This window comes from Momordica charantia, assembly GCF_013281855.1.
Source record: "Momordica charantia cultivar OHB3-1 chromosome 8 unlocalized genomic scaffold, Mcharantia_2.0 BLBB01000008.1, whole genome shotgun sequence".
Lineage (NCBI taxonomy): Eukaryota > Viridiplantae > Streptophyta > Magnoliopsida > Cucurbitales > Cucurbitaceae > Momordica > Momordica charantia.
This window is the reverse complement of record NW_028275166.1, coordinates 11845705-11863977: the sequence shown is the minus strand read 5'-3', so window position 1 is coordinate 11863977 and position 18273 is coordinate 11845705. Positions and strand designations below refer to the sequence as shown.

The following is an 18273-nucleotide window of genomic DNA, read 5'->3' as shown; positions in this document are numbered from 1 at the left end:
GTGGAGCTAGCTCTTCAAAATAGGTACGACCATATAAAGTGTTATTAGAATTCAATTACTATAAATGTGGCTACCCTACAGTTATGGTAGCCACTTAGAACGTGGGTGATAAATGTGAAGTGTTGGGGGGGGGGGGGGGTGGTCTTATACTTTTTCTGTTACTTTGTGCAATTTGGTGAGTAAGTATGCATGTTTTTATGACTTTTAGATAACGAGGGTAAGTTATGTGAATTTGACGGTTGTGTTGATGAATTTCTTTTTAGCTTTGAATGGAAGAGTTGAGAGGATGGGGGGAGGGGGTTTATGCTTTTCTTTTACATTGTCCAATTGGGGTTGAGTTTAATGAGTTACATAGACATGATTGTTTTTTACTAACTTTGGACAACTTCTTTATATATAAAGTGTTTTTGGTGATGAAGCGTGCATGTTTTTAAGACTTTTAGGCAACGGGAGTAAGAGTTTTGTTAATTTGAACGTTGTTTTGATGAGGTGAAAAGTTGGGGGATGGGGGGGGGGGGGGGGGGGGGTAAGTTTTAGCGATAGAGTGTGTACAAGTTTTTAAGACTTAGTGAGAGTAAGTTTTGTAAATTTGAAATTTGTATTGATGAGTTTTTGTCAACTTTGGATGAAAATGTTGGGGGAGAGGGTGCTCTTATACATACCTTTTCTTTAGTTTGTACAATTTGGATTGAGTTTGAATGAGTTTAGATGGCCATGTTTTTTTAGTTAGTTCGGGCAACTTTTTATATTTGTCAACTTTAAATGAAATTTGTGAGTTATACCATGTTATAATTATAACAACTTTGAATCCTTAGTTTGAGAGTTTATGACATATGGAGTGAGTTAGACATCAAGGCTTTCAAATTAGTTTTTGAGAAATAGTTTAACTAATTTGTTCACATAATTTTGTTGTTAATTGTCTTTTCAGGTGCGCTCACATAAGCCTTTGGAGATGTGAGAACGCTTCATAAAGATGACTTGATGATGAGATTGTTTAGAATAGGTTTTAAATTTAGTTACTATAATAAACTTTTTGTGTTACATTGTAAGACCAATGTTTGTAATATTACGAATATGAAATTTGAAATTATTTCTATTTATTCACGAAAATGCAAATATTGTAAAAATTTAAAATAAATTAAAAAAAATAAAACTTGCTTGTGGCGACGAAATAAACTTTGTCATCAAAGAGGACAATATGGCACGAATTTGATATTTCGTCGCCGAAGACCATTCGCGACAGCCTTCTAACGACGATTTTCGCGACGAAATTTGAAGCGTTGGCGATGCTTTCTTTTGTAGCTAAAAGTCAAAATTCAAAATCTATGAGAGAAAATGTAGGAAAAGGGAGATAATATAAAAAAAAAAAACAAATTTGAGAATATGAGACTGGAGTGTTAGTTTTATTTTGAAAATAATAACTAAAATAAAAATGGTAAGGTGGTCAAAATCAAACTTGTAAAACTGTTGGAAAAATCAAAACAAACATTTTTTTTTATTAACAAAAGCCATTTTCCAAGGTGGTCTCGCTGCTGCATGTTGTTGGAATTCGTCGCACGTGGGTTGTTGTGGCTAGGAGTTCGTAGGGGAGGCTGCCACTAGCTAGATTGTTGCTTGTTGTCTGAGAAGACAACATGGGGTGGGGAGTGGCATGAAGAAGAATACAGAGAGGGAGAGACCATTGATGTATACATCAGTATATATTATGTAACACATTGGGGATATATTGTTATCATACTATAAGTTCGATTAAAAAGTATACATTGTGTGTAGCTTTTTAGTTTAGTATATAACAATTGAAAATATATATATTATATATAACATTTTGGAAGAGTATAGGTTTATCATACCGTATATTAAAAGAGTAAAAATGTATTATATAACCGCCCTTGGAATATATTATATAATCTAATAATTTAGTATATATCAATAAAAAAGTATATATTATATAACCTTTTGCAGGAGTATATGTTTATCAAATTATTAAAGGAAAAAAAAACGTGTCGAAAAAAGACATCAGCGAAAAGAATATGTTGGAAGAGTATATGTTTATCATCCTAGAGAAATAAGATGCTGGAAAAAAAGACGCCGAAAAAACATATGTATACAACAGAAAATTCAAATAAGAATTGTCAAAAAATCCAGAAAATATATATCATGTTTAATACATGAACTTCAAATATGGAAACTTTTTGAATCCACATTAAATATAATTATTAAAATACAAAACAAATCTCAATAAATCAAATAATATTAAATTACGATGGGAGAAAAATTTGAGAGTTTTTGGATTGAGGCCACGAGAGAAATGGATTTTAAAAATCTAATTATTAATTGAGGACAGTGTTGGGATTAATAAAAAATTTCAAATCTCGGAATTCCAAATATGTATAATTTGAAAACATAGGCGAGTTGTGAAATATAGTTTCTAATATGACTGAGATAAGACAATTCCTCTAATGAGAAATTAAGGACTCGTTTGGAAACCATTTTATTTTTTGTTCCTGTTAGGAAGAAAATGAATTGCATTGTTCAAACATCTATGAATTCAAGTAGATAAAACAATATTTTATTTATGTTTTGGAATAAAATTGGAAATGGAAACAAGAAAAAATAACTTGTTTTGATTGTTTCCAAAAATTCTATACAATTTTGAGAATGTTCCCAAAAAATATTAAACCAGAAACATAGTTAGTTTCGAAATAGTTAGATTTCTTAAGAAAATTTGAAACAAGACGTAGAAATTTACTGAATCCATTAGCTTAAGCTTTTAGAGATTCATTGGTCGTTTAATCATGTTTAATTGTTAGATTCGAACTTCCAAACTCTTGGTCGAGATATATATATGTTCTTAATCGTATATAACGGTGGTTGTTAGCCACATTAGCGCTCAATCTCATTTGTTATTATCCTGGCCTCGGTGATCCATTCAATGAAATTTCGAGATCAACAATGCCCTCACTCGTGAAACAATTTTGGGTCTACTTGAATTCATTCTACATGCATATTAGCCTGTAAAGTAACAAAAGATGAGGAGAATATCTCTATTTATTTATTTACTATAATTATTATAATTGTAATTATTATAATAATAATAATTAATTTTTTCTCTTTTCTTTTTTGCAATGGAATGAAGAGAATATTAATTAGGAAACAAAAGCTAGTGAAGTCCAGCTCTTCACCACCTATGCCAGTCTTAATGAGTGCATAGAAATGGCATTATTTGGCTGCTTTTTCCATATACCACTTTGTGTTACAATTGTTGAAAAAATATGGTGAAAAATTAACAACTTGCATTTAATTATGTTGGAAATTACAAAAATATTGTAACAATGGCAAATAGTAGAATCATGTAAATAAAATATGAATATTTATTAATCATTCCAAAGTTCTTTTTTTTTTTTTTCCAACTATCATGGTTAGGTGACTTTTATTATTTTTTCCTTTTTATAATTCGGGAAGGGTTTCCTAGATATTTTAAGAAGAAAAATTAATTGATGTTTATTTTGATTTTAATCAAAATGATTTCGAAGGGAAAAAAATATTTCACCCGCCTAAATAGTTTGGTTCTAATCACGGTATAAAATTTGTGTTGGCATGTTGAAATTTTCATTTGACGAATGAGTTCGACATCAACCAAGAGGTGAATCAACATTCTACAATATCGTAAAAAAGTCGATAAAATATTAAAAATATCAACGCTAGTATGGATATAATATTAATATTAATATCAGTAATTTTTAATTTATTTAAAAGGTACGAAATTTTGTTAATTTAAACGTTTGCTATGAATTTTTTTATTTTTATATTTTTCTAAAAATATTTATCGAAATCGAAATTTTATCAATATTTCAATCAAATTGAGACATCCACATTTCCATTTAAAAACTCTGACAGTTAATTTTATTGATTCAATTTTTTTTTTGGAATAATTAATATGGTTGACATGAGTTTTTTTAAGAGCTCATATGAACAAAGTTAAGTAGTTAAAAACATCTTATTTATTTTCTACATTTTTGTACTAAAAAAAGAAAAAATAAATAAAAATTGTGTGTAACGTAGCTTGAATTATTTTAATAATTACTTTAGTCCCTATTAGTTTAGCGTTTTTCAATTATATTATTTCTATCAGTGAATGTTAAAATTGAGATAAATTACCTGAACATTACTCTTTAAGCAAGTTTATTATGTATTTTGAAAAAAAAAAGTGTTTTCAAGTGGAATCTTAATTTTTTAAGCACTTATGGAAAAAGAAACTAATTAAATGTGCATTATCTAAAAACATTTGAAGTGTTTTTTTAAATGTATTTTTAAGAATTTCTCGAACACTGCCAATTTCTAAAAAATTATTTTTAGTCCTCCCTAAATATTTTTAAAGCCATGCCAAACACACACTTATTGGTGAGTGGGCAAAAACTTTAGAGAAGGAATTATACCACCTAAGAAAGTAAGGTCTCTAATTTCTTTAGTAAAATTTTGACGGTTTCTCCAACTTAATTCATACTTTAAATTTACTAATTATAATCTCACGTAAGCTTAATTATAGTCAAATTTAACATTCACTCGCCGAACCGAAATGATAAATTTAAAAATATTGAAGTATAGAAGATTAGAAACTTTTGTTGGGCTAAAACATATACATATATACATATATATATACATATATATGTATATGTATATGTATATGTATGTAGGTATGTATGTATATGTATGTAGGTATGTATGTATGTCGATATTTCTTAATAACTATTGAGTTAAATTTAATCTTTCAAGATCAAATCGAGCATAGCTTAAAGTGGTTAAGACACTCATCTCTAACCAAAAGGTCATGAGTTTGAACCCCACCCCCACATGTTGTACCAAAAAAAAAAAAAAACTTAATCTTTCAAGAATCGACATGCTAATTTAACATTGACTATTTTGATAAAGAAAACATGAAGTTGAAAATTTGAACTTAAAATGGGTCTTTTGGGCCAACTAGTTTTTTACTGGCTATCCTTTGACATGTCTAGGCTAATATCCAAATAACAAAGACAAGTTTATAATAAAACTATTTAAATCTACAGTAACTGGTCCTACATAGTCAATCTGAAAATAGGTTAATCGATGAGGTACTAAATTATTTTATTTGAAGTTGAAGGTTGGATCTTACCGATATTGAACTCAAGAGTGCAAAGATAGATTCCACAACATTTTGAAGGGAACAAAATAAATGATTCCTTATCCATGTGCTTTCAATGTTCTCAAATTGTTTTCAAATTTATAAGCACTCTTTTTAATCATAATTCCTTTTCTCATATGAAAGGAATAAAGTGAAATTCTTTTCAAGGACCATGAAATTAAATAATCTCATATGGGACCCTTTCCTTATCTGCTTTATATGTTTAAAAAATAGTAATAACAATTAATGTACTTTTTTGTTCACACTAAACAAATAATTAGTGTACTTTTTTTAAGTAAACAGACCAACTATGGGCAGATGCATTGGCTTTCCTAAAGTATATGAAATTTTATAGCTATAAATGCAAATACTTCTTTTTTTTTCTTTTTAATTTCCAATAATATTTTTTAATCTTAAAAAAGTAACCATAGAATCAACTTTTAAATGATTGATCACATGCAAAAATCCAACATATTTTTATTTATATCATTATCATATATATTCGATGTCATTATTAAGTTGTAAAATTAAGTGACATCCAAACATCCAAACAAGCATAACTCAGCTGTAATTGATATATATCTCCGATCAAGAGATTGTGAGTTCGAACCCCACCCCTACTAAAAAAAATCAAGTGTCACACGAGGATGAAGAATAGTTACTTTTATTTAATCAATATATATTTTATTCTCTAAATTTTAAGGTATATCATGTTGGTCCCACACTTTTAAAATGTGTAATTAAATATCAAATAAACAATTGTTTTGGTCATTAATTACTGTCATGTCTTATTTAATAAATAGATAAAATGACTTCAAGTATATTTATTAACATATTGACAAGAGCATATATTGGAGAACCACAAAGGCATTAACTAAGATAAGTATTGGGTGAATGAATATTTTGTGGAAAAATAATAGATCACTGAGGACTAAAATATTAACTTTTTTCGAGACAGACTAAAATAGATCCTTTCAAAGTTCATAAACCAAAGTGATATCTGTTAACAATTCAATGCTTAAAATAGAAATTTTCTATTTTGAAAGTTCTAGACAAGCATAAAACAGACTTGAAACTTTAAAGATCAAAAACTTATAATTTTTTAAAAGCATAGTAACCAAAACATAGAGGCTAAAATTATAATTCTACCTGCATCATTTGAAAAACATTTCAATTTTATTCCTTTATGTATTTGAAGTTTTCTAATTAAATTCTTATGATCACCAAATTTGAGAAATAATGAAAAATATATGAATATTGAAATGGTAAATTTTACGAGGTTTCAATGATTAGTATACCTACAATAGGTCAATTTTCAATGACTAATTTTGGATTAAATAAGTTAAAAGACATGCTAAGGGATTATTATTAATTTTTTGGGATCGAACTCACAACCAGAGGTTGGAGATATATGCCAATTATCGCTAAGCTATGCTCGCTTTGGTTAAAGACATGCTAAGGTTGCTTCGCAAATAAAGAACAAAAAAGTGTTAGAGATCATATTGAAATGATTAATTATTTATGTTTCTTTTTTTTTCTTCAGTTCAGTGTAGATCATGTGAGGTGGGGATTCCAACCTTTAATGTCTTGGTCAATAATATATGCCTTAACGAGTTGAATTAAATCGAAGTTGACTTTATGTTAAATTTTATAGCAAAAATTTCAATTTGATTTATACATATTTAGTTAAACCTTAGAAATCATCCTAAAACTTTTTTCACCATCCAAAAGTCCATTCATTTCCTCTATCGTTTTACTCAAATCTAAACCCTAATACAATAAGCTAGCACAATCAACCAAAATAAAAGAAAAATATGTCTCGTCTTCAACACAACAACACAGAGACGATTCATCATCAAATCAACTATTGGGGCAAAATTGAAATCAATGAACTCCAAACCATAAAAACCAAAATTGAAGCTTTTGAAACCATACAAGGCTGTGAAAATCAGCAACAAACACAAGACCAAAATTGTAATTTAACCAAAAAAATAATTGAAACTTTATAAAAATATTTAATAGGCCACATGGAACAAGTTGAAAAAAAAAGAATCAAATATAAAAAAAGTAGAAAAGCAAATATAAATATACGATGCATTGCATCAAGAAACGTGAAGTAAGACTTTGTTTCCTAATATCCCATGCACTTTTCACAGAGAAATTTTCCAGCAAATTGGTAGAGATCAAGAGAGACAAAGTGTGAGACAAATCGCGAGCAAAAGTCGCGTTTATAGACAAAAAATTCCTACTCCAATCAGGAATCAATCTGACAAAATTCCTACTAAACTCTCACGAGTCAATAACTGTAGGAATCATTTCTGACATTAATTCCTACTCCGATCACCTCTCTCTGTTCATAGTATTATATTCTTCTTCCCCAATTCTCACTCCATTCTATAAATCTCTCTCTCTTTCCCTCTTCTTCTCTTCCCCGGATCAGTTTCGCTTTCGAACTTCGACCCCCGTAGGAAATTTCAAGATGGTGAGCGCTGCTGTTGCTCGGTTTATCGTCGGCGTCATTGGTAACTTACTTCTCATAATCATATTATCTCCATGATCATATATAGTCCCTCTTGGTAATAGTAGATTTATTAGTGTTTCTCGTAGATGTATAGATTTTTGAGCGAGGATGAAAAGTTGTTGGATTTGTAAGGTGAATGCAAAAGTCACACGTTGACTAGCTAAAAAAGAGTATAATTTAGATGAAAATAATTATCTCCATTGTTATTAAATTTTTTTGGATGAAACGAAAACCAAAATCGTAGATTATGCCTGATAATATCATAGCATTGTAAAGAATACTGGGATACTATAACTGCGTATTAAAAAATACATATAATTTTAGTCATTCAAAATCACTTAAAAAGTTACATCGACTAGACACCCAAGAACACTTTAGACAATAATCCACTTTCTCTACATCATAATCTTTACTTGTGCTACACTTGCGTTTTTTAAGATTAAGATTATTCCACTATGGTTTATATGTTTTAAAAAACGCGACTTTTAGATTTATTTTATTTTAGTCCCTAAACCGTAGAAATGTCTATTTAGTCCTTAAACTCTTGAAAAATAACCATTTTCATTCTTTATCTTTATTTTATTTTTCTTAAAGACAAATTAATAACATAGTTTGGAGTGTATTTATTAACCTGCTATTATTGACACTATCTTGTACCACAGGACCATCATTGAGACGGGACTAAAATGTTTTTTTTTTTAAAGCTTGGCATGTGACTAAAATAAATATTTTGAAACTTTAGTCAAAATTGTTGGTTAAAAATCTATTTACCAAAATAGGATTCAAACTAAAATACTTATAAATAAATAAAATATAAAGGAACTCATGGAGCTCTAAATTTTTTTTTTAAATTTTTTTTGAGAAATAATGAAGCTCTAAATTTAAATGTGCAGGAAATGTCATCTCCTTCGGCCTCTTCCTCTCGCCATTGTAAGCTCTCTCCCCTTCCATTTCCTTCATAATATTTGTATGTTTTAAAATAATCTTTGATGGTAATTAAGAGTTTTAAATTATTCAATAAATTAATATAAAAAATAAGACATAGTTGGGAGCTAAAATTATACTAATAATTTCTTGAAAAGTAGATTATTTATTTTTTTAATAAGAAAAATTTTAAGTATTATAAGTAAAGCAATAAAACAATAAAATAAGTTATTGGAAATTATACGAATATATAGCAAAATTTAGAATTAATCTGAATACAAATTTTAAGGTAAACATTTAAAGAATTTGTTAATGTGTTCAAATATGTCAACAAAATTGTAACTCAATAATATGAATTTTTTATTTTAAATACCAGTTATTGTTTTTATTCAATGATTTAATTGAGTATTTTTCATAATTGGAAAATTTTACAAGAGGGCCAAATTGAGAGTTATTTAATACATTAAAGATAATTGGGTATATTTTGCTAAAATTAATATAAAAACTTCAAATATAATCTTCAATTTTGATATAATTTAAGAAAACCAAAATAACAAATGAAAAGGGAAAAACAAATTACAAATGAATTTAAAAAGGAGAGGGGTAAAATAGGGAGAGAAAATTCTCCCTTATATCCCCCTTAATTTTATATTCTATTCAATTCACTAACTTTTTTTAAAAATAAAAATTGACATGAGTAATTCTCAATTTTGATATTTAACCTTTTAAAATTTTTAATTCTATCCTTATCAATTAAAAGTTTTGAATTTGGTTCTTTTGAAGTTGAAGTCTCTCATGCATTACAATTATTATATTACTAACGTATTTTTGGTCACTTAAACTTGCCAACTTAGAACGAATTAATTTAGTTGATGTAAAGTTGAGGATTACATAAAAAATGGATTAAGAATGACTTGGTATATATTTAGCGCATCACATTTAAAACTTGTATATATTTCCATTTTTTAATATTGTTTTCGAAACACACATATATTTTGGTAGAATATTAAAATATTTATCGATATTATGCAGACCAACATTTTTTACAATCATTAAGAAAAAGTCGGTGGAAGAATTCAAGCCAGATCCCTATATTGCAACAACCCTAAACTGTATGTTTTGGGTGTTTTATGGGATGCCATTTGTTCATCCAAATAGCTTTCTTGTCATCACCATTAATTCCGTTGGCCTTGTTTTAGAGATGATTTATTTGACCATATTCTTCTTCTTTGCTGATTATAAAGGCCGGGTAAGTTTGCTTTTATCGACGAATTTAGCGTAATTTAGGTATATATAGCAAAAATTAGACAAGACGTGTATATTAATGATTAACATTAGTATGCTACTAAATTTGTATTCCAATTTGAACGTTTGAGAATTCTTCAAAAAAATGAGAAAAAAAAGTGTTACTAGCACGCTATTAAATTTCTATCAATATTTTGACATTTTCATATATCCATAGGTTTGACATCAATCTAAAGGTGAATCGGTATTTTCATAATACCACAAAAAAGTCGACAATTATATAAAAAAAACTCATTAATGTTAATATAATATTAATAATAAGAATTTTTAACTTATTTAATAATATTGAAATGTTAATTTAAATATTTCTTATTTATATGATTTGTTTTATAGAAATATCTATCAACATTGATGTTTTGTTGATATTTACGCGAACATTTCCAAAAAATTGAGGCTTCGATATTTGAGTCGATATGGTCATAGAAGCTCCCTTAGCAATTGAGACATTTTATATCACGTGTATCTATTTTTCTTCCCTTTCAGTCTTGGATTTTTATTTTATCTCTCAAATTTCTCACATTTTGTTTTATGTGTTTTTCTCTTATTGCAGAAGAAAGTGTGTGTCTCTCTTCTTATTGAACTCATATTTGTGTCCATAGTTGTTCACATAACTATTCTAGCTCTGCGTGGAACCAAAAGTAGATCACTGATGGTGGGAATAATTTGTGACATCTTCAATATTTTGATGTATATTTCGCCGCTAACCATCATGGTAAGTAAATTTCCAATCCGCTTCATATTTGTGATGTGGAAGAAAAATTAAATTCATGGTTGTAGGTTTAATAGAAATGTTAAATTATTAAGGATCTCTTTGGTAACATTTTTGTCTTTTTGTTTATCATTTCCCCATTCTTAATCATGAAAAACAAAACTATGGTGGTGACTGTTTCTTGTTTTCTCGTTCTTTATTTTTTTTATTGGAAAAAGAAATGAAAATATGTTTCTTGTTCTCTGAAATTTTTCATCAAAGCAAGTGAAATTTTTATGTGAAATCTTTCATTTCAAATTAAAAAAATTTTATGTTTTATTTATTATGTATTTTTAAAATAATAATTTTATCTATATTTTGGAAAATATTGGATAACTTGATTTTTTTTTTCCTAAAATTTCTGCATAGTTTTGAAAACATTTCTTAAAATTGAGAAACATGAATCATAAACACTTACTAAATGATTATGTTTTTCAAAAATTGAAAATGAACCTAAGAAACAAGAAAGGAGAATTTTATCAAATGGATCCTGATTTTTTAATTTCAATTTGGTGTTGAGATGTTTCAAGTTAATTTCAACCGAGTCTCTATACTTTGAAATTAGTTTCAATTTAGATCAAATATGGGAATTTCCCTAATTTTTCTTTAGCCTTAAACCCTTACAGAATAGGTTATTTAAAGTCAATCAAATTGAAAAAATTAACTTATTACCATTTATAATCTTAAAATTGAAACTTTTAATATCATTAGAAACCAAATTTTTTAGCCCAAACCATTAGACCAGTGATTAATTTATCCTTTTAACAGGTACTCCAAACAAAAAAAAAAAATTTAAACTTTTAACAGATATTGTTATAATAAAATATTTTGAGTTTAAATTAATTGTTGCAATGCCATTGTCTTTTTATTTCATATTAAATACTCTAGAAGTCTCATAATTCAAGTAATATCTAAACTTTGTTAGGATACCTTACAATGATTTATAATAGATATTGACTATCTCTCTCATCGGTTTTCAAATGGAAACCTCATGATTATTAATAAATTCAACATTTATTAAAAATATATTTTAAAAATAAAATTTGCCTTTTTGAGTCATGGAGTTATATCTTAGGTATATTACATTCTTTGGTGAATAAAAATAAACACTAAAATTTATTGTTTGAACAGAAAAAGGTGATACAGACAAAAAGTGTCAAGTATATGCCATTTACTCTTTCATTGGCAAACTTCTTCAATGGTTGCGTCTGGACAGCTTATGCCCTCATCGAATTTGATATCTACATATTGGTACGTATAATGTACTTCTAAAGCAAATACTTAAACTAAAATAGTCTCTTATCAATAAGAATCGTCAAATAAAATCTTCATTGACGTGTCAATATTTCCATATATTTATAAACTAGTCGATGAGTTTAGATGTCATCAATACCTAGTAGATATCTCTTTCATTTTATTAATATCAACAATTCTATAATTTTATACAACTTTCGTGATCTTCTTAAGAATATTAGTTAACCCATTGAGATTTCATAAATATATATTTATTTATTTATTCATTCATTGTTTCATAGGTTTGATAATTCGAAATTTCTATAAACATAAAAATTTTAACTCTTTGATTATAACTTGTGTTAATACAATCAGTTTTGCTTACCAAAAATCTTGTAGATTTGCAATGGTATCGGGGTAGTTTCAGGTCTCCTCCAACTATTTCTATATGCATATTTCTCAATAACGGGTTCAAAAGAGGAAGAAATTATAGAGAAGGAACCAAAAAAGATTCAACTCTCCACCGTGGAAGGACCATGCAAAGTTGTCGTGGAAGGACCATGCAAAGTTTAAGTGTCGTTCTTAGTTTAGAAATTAGGTTAACAATTGTGTCCTTAGCTTTTGTGCCTTGTATTGATCAAATTAATTATCCTTGTTTGAGATTTTAATTTTACCCAAATAAGTTTGTTCCATCTCAATTTATGATTAAGCTTGAGCTATTTTTCTTCCCTACAAGATTATAATCATCTATGTTTTTGTTTATTTCTAACATCTTTTATTTACCTTTACTCTTTGCCTTTTTGCATACAAGATAGAAATTTAGACTAGATTTCTTTAAATTGATTATAAGTAGAACATATGGGCTGAGAATTCGAACTCATGACCTTTTAGTCAGAAATAAATATCTTGACCAGTTGAGTTATACAGTATACACAATTACAAAAATTAACTAGATCAATATACAACAAAAAAATATAAAATTTCCACAGAAGTATTATGATGTAAAATTGAGTTATTATATAAGTTTATACACATTCTGAATATAACCAGAGTAATGGTTTCCTCCATGTGAAACAAGATTTCAAATGTAGACAGCGATGAAGATGTCGAGACTGCTAGAATTTTGAAAATTATGTATTTTACATATTCTACTTGAGTTTCCAAAATAGTGTAAAAAGAGCTGCTTCGAATCTTGGAGGCAAAAAAACAACCTTGCCACGTGGACAATGGAGGAAGGTCGGAAGGATAAAGTCTTCCCTGAGAACCACCTTTGAACAGATCGACCTTTCATACTTAGCCGCCAACGCTGCAAAGACACACGTTAAGTATAAGTGACAGATTTTTCACTTACTTGGTGAGGATGAGGTCCTTCCATTTATAAAATCAGACGGTCAACCAAGAAGGACGACGATTAGAGATGACAGAGGTGAAACGTGCCGTCTAGAAAGCATCTGGAGACATACTTTCGATAGCTGCAAGATGGCAACACCACCTGTGGCGCAAGAACTCATTCCCTAAAGCTGTAGGGTGCGCCCTTTGTACCAACAACGCACGCCCTCCCCTGCTACGATTGTGTACGGGACATAACCGCTTATGGTCCATCCTTACCCCAACCGGACGTGTGTCCTACTCAGCGACGTTGGGTTGGGGAAGTGGCCGCACGTGATAGCGCTTCCACAAGGAGACACGTGTCCTACTTGGATTTTATCCTCTATATATATATATATTAGTGTGATTACAAAATATGAAATATAATAGTAGAAATATAAAAAAAATAATCTTATTTTATATGGTATAAAAACAGTCAACCAACTAAAATTGTATTACAATTAATATAAATAAAATAAAATACATCATTACAATTAATAACATTTGAATTAATTTGAAAAGTAAGTTATTCAATCAAGGAAACACACCTCCACTGCAACGTAAGAAAAAAACTTTTTTTTTTCTTTTGATCTGCTGTGAGAAAAAAACTAAACTATATTAATAAGTTTATAATCAAATATGTTACTGTAAGAACTTTCTTTTCAAGAGTATAACATATGTGGTGGAAATTCGAATTCACAACCTCTTGATCAAGATAAGTGTCTTAACCAGTCGAGTCGAGTCATGTTATAAGATCAGTAAAAATATTAATTAATTATATGATAGTTAATCAATACATTTATTCATATGAATAAAAGTTGAAAAGTATCACTAGAATATTAAAAATCTTCTCTATTAAGTAGAATTATATGATATTTAAAAAATTTTATATTTTTAAATTAAATTGATGCTAATTACATCAAAATTAAAGGAAGAAAATATCATATGAAACAAAAATATTTAACAATTAAATATAACTATTTTATAATACTATATAAAACTGATCTTAATTTATTTTAGAACCAATGCTACTTAATAATATTTCACTCAAATTATTCAAAACATTAAATAAAAAATAAAGAAGCAACGGCAGGATTGGTAATTAGGAAGACTTGGTTTCCTAATCCGCCATGAATTTTAAATTCAGAATTTTCCGGAGGAAAAAAATGGTAACAATTCATACTCCAATGAGGAAGAGGAAGTTTCCGGCACGGCTTATAAATTCCGACCACCGCCAATTCTTCCTCTCACTCTCTGCGTTAAATTTGATCGGATTTCTCAGAAGCAATACGTGAAGATGGTGAGCGCCACCGTAGCCCGGAATATCGTCGGCATTGTTGGTAATTACTTCTCTTAGAATCCAAAAACAACATAAATTATTAGGCCTTATTTTTTAACAGTTTTATTTTGAATTATAAACAACCAAAGTTGCTTTGTGATTATTTTATTCGGTAATAATTCATGTTCGGCAGGTAATGTCATCTCCTTCGGCCTCTTCTTCTCCCCACTGTAAGAGCTCTTCTCGTTCATATTCATCCAATATTGTATCGTTCCCAATTTTCCCCTAAGATTTTTATTTTTTATTTTTGTGCAGACCAACATTTTGGAAAATCATTAAGAACAAGTCCGTCGAGAAGTTCAAGCCTGATCCCTATATCGCTACCGTACTAAATTGTATGTTTTGGATCTTTTATGGAATGCCATTTGTCCATTCAGATAGTATTTTGGTTGTCACCATTAATGGCATTGGCCTCGTTATCGAACTTGCGTATTTGGCCATATTTGTTCTTTTTGCTGATAACAAAAGACAGGGTACGTAACTTTGATGAATTTATCTCTTAATTATTGTTGGATTTAATCTTAGGCATATAAGTAAAAGGCCACACATCTATAATGGCATGTTATCGTAGAAATATAAATTTAAATTATCAAATTTCTCACCGTTTAAATTTGAATTTTCTCTTATAATTTTCAGAAGAAAGTGGGTATCTGTCTTCTGATTGAAGTCATATTCGTGGCCATTGTTGTTGTCATAACCATGTTAGTTTTGCACGAAACCAAAAATAGATCACTGATGGTTGGAATAATTTGTGACATCTTTAACATCATGATGTATGTTTCTCCTCTAACCATCATGGTAAGTAAATTTCAATCCAATTTTACTTACACTTTATCTTGATTTTAACATAATATGATTTTTTTTAAAAATGTAAAAACATTAAAATTAAATCTATTCATTAATTTTTACAGAAAAATGTGATAATGACAAAGAGTGTCAAGTATATGCCATTTACTCTTTCTTTGGCCAACTTTTTCAACGGTTGCATCTGGACAACTTATGCACTTATTAAGTTTGATATATATATGATGGTATGTATACCTCCCACACTTCTAATACAAATTTTAGCAATAATTAAAAAAATCAATTATTCTATTTTAAGTTTGATATTTTTATTGACATTTAAGTATTTGATTAAGAGCTTTACATTTAATTGAAAATTTTGCAGATAAGTAATGGTGTTGGAGCCGTCTCAGGTTTTCTCCAACTAGTTCTATATGCATATTACTCATTGTGGGGTTCAAAAGATGAAGAAAATACAGAGAAAAGATCACACAATAGAATCGAACTCTCCCCCATGAAAGCTGGACAATATGAAGTCTAAATTTTGAAGATTCAAATATTATTATTAGTCTATATAATTGTTATTACTCTCTTTTTTGAACTTTTGATTTTTTTTGTTTCAATCTATAATAAAGTTGAAGATTTTTAAAAAATTTTAATTATAATTCATACGCCATTCTAGTTAATACTATACTTCAAGATTTTTCTGAAAAATTTAATTATATTCATACTATCCTTGTTTCTTAGGCTTCGTCCAAACAAAACTTAAATATCATAAAGTTAATGACAAATTAAAATTAGCATTATATCTTTCAGTTTCGAATTAGCATTATATCTTTTCTTTTCTCTTTTTTTTTTTTATGAGAAATTGGCCATCGTCAAGTTATATATAAGAGATATGATGAGATTTTGTTTGTAACAAAAAAAAAAAAAAGAAGTTAAAATTGTGTTAGATAATTAAATTTTTTTTTGTTATTTTAACCCATTTTAAATAGCTTAAAAAAAGGTTTTTTAACCCACATTAATAAAAGATCTCCTAAAAAAAAGCTAGGTTTATAAGTAACACTCCTTATGCTCATAGAAAACAAAAATATAATATTTTTTTTAAAACACAAATATAATAGTTAAGATTAGAAAGGAAATAATTTTGATAACTTAAAAGATTATAATAAACAGGGAGAAAATAAAAAATATGAATAAAAAAGATGATAACTTAGAGCTCTTACATAAAAATTTCTTTGTTACATTTTATTTAATTTGGTTATACTAATTGGTTCAAAATGTCTAGACACATGTCGACATGTCGTTGGACATGCCGACGTGTCGAGCATGTCGACATCGACATAGGGGAGAAAAGTCGATTTTCCCCCATGTTGTCGACATGTCGACATGTCTTTTTTTTTTTCCTCTTCTTCTTTAAGGCTATTTTATTTTCATCATTTTCTTACTATGCCACTACAGTTTATAATTTCTCACAATCTGGATGATTGTACTCTTAGTCTGTTCAATGAATCATTCGAATTTTAATACTGTATAAAGTATAACTAATAAGATTTGGAATTTGCCTTATTGATAATTTCTAATCCAATCTAATCCTTACTTACACAATTCAACAATATAAGTGAAATTGTAGACACCGCATTTGGTCTGGCTTATTTTTACTTTTACTTTTAATTTATATTATTGTATTTTACTTTATTGAGGTTTATTTTAATTAAAGAATAACATAGGTTTACTTTATTATTAATTTTAATATAAAGTTTAAATTAACTAAAATTAAAATGTTAGATTTATTTAAATGTTAATTTTATTAATAAGAAAATAAAAAAATGATTTGTTTAGATTTTGTTTATTATTAAAATAAAAATAGATAAATAAAAATGATTTGTTTTTAAGTAAATAATTTTATTTAAAAAAAAAAGAGATTTTGTTTTATTTAACAGTTTTTTTTCTCCCCTTTGATTTCTTCCTTCATACGTGTATCCCCTCCCCTTCTTCTCCTCCCTCTTTTTCTCTCTTCTCTTCCCCTTTTTCTTTTTTATCGTTAGTTTTTAGGTGTATTTAAGGAGGGCTGCAGTGGGGAGGAGAGGATGGACAAAACACCCATAGAGAAGAATTCACTTCCTTCTTTCTCTCTACCATCACCTTCTCTTCTTCTTCACCCAGGCTGGCGACCCCGACGATACACAGACCGCACACGTCCCCCGGTGATCACAAGTTCAGACAACCTGCACCATAGTAGTCCGGCGCAAAACTTCTACAACCGACGCACGGATCACTGACCACCTGACTTCGACCTCGAGTGCTCCTTCACAGTTTTCAGACCCGCGGGCACACCTAGAATTTCCTCACTGCAGCACATGGTATAGAAAAAAGTTGTTTTAGAAATGATTTGATTTTTTTTATTTGTTTTAAATAAGCTTGTTTTAAATTTGATATATTTTAAAATAAATTTGTTTAAATATGATTTGATATATTTTAAAATAAATTTGTTAAAATAAATTTGTTTAAATATGATTTGATATATTTTAAAATTAATTTATTTAAATATGATTTGATATATTTTAAAATAAATTTGTTTAAGTATGATTTGATATATTTTAAAATAAATTTGTTTAAATATGATTTGATTATTTTTAAAATAAGTTTTAAATATTTATTTTTTATTTTATTATTATTATTATTATTATTTTTCGTTTTAGTTTTATTTGTTTTATTTTTATTTTTTTTTAAAACATTTTTTTAAAATAAAGATTTGTATGGTAAGAATTAATACTAAGTTGTATCATATGGTGTTGGCATAGTGGTAGGCTACTTAGGAGTAATTCACATGGCTTAGATTCAAGTCTTTGCTTGCCTAAATTAATGTTTTTTTATATATCATTATTTTA

At 28.2% G+C, this 18273-nt stretch overlaps 2 protein-coding genes across 2 annotated transcripts; both read left to right on the top strand.

Annotated features, from left to right (window-relative positions):
* Positions 1-7289: 7289 nt before the first annotated feature.
* On the top strand, positions 7290-12627 carry LOC111018376 (bidirectional sugar transporter SWEET5-like). Its single transcript, XM_022294429.2, has 6 exons — positions 7290-7683; positions 8576-8612; positions 9639-9855; positions 10462-10623; positions 11791-11910; positions 12292-12627. Exons 1-6 carry the CDS (start codon positions 7641-7643, stop codon positions 12463-12465), a joined length of 753 nt encoding a protein of 250 aa, XP_022150121.1. The 5' UTR covers positions 7290-7640; the 3' UTR covers positions 12466-12627.
* A 1930-nt stretch (positions 12628-14557) lies between these two features.
* On the top strand, positions 14558-15923 carry LOC111018353 (bidirectional sugar transporter SWEET5-like). Its single transcript, XM_022294401.1, has 6 exons — positions 14558-14600; positions 14733-14769; positions 14855-15072; positions 15243-15397; positions 15511-15630; positions 15768-15923. The coding sequence occupies exons 1-6, from the start codon at positions 14558-14560 to the stop codon at positions 15921-15923; spliced, it is 729 nt and encodes a 242-aa protein (XP_022150093.1).
* Positions 15924-18273: the final 2350 nt, after the last annotated feature.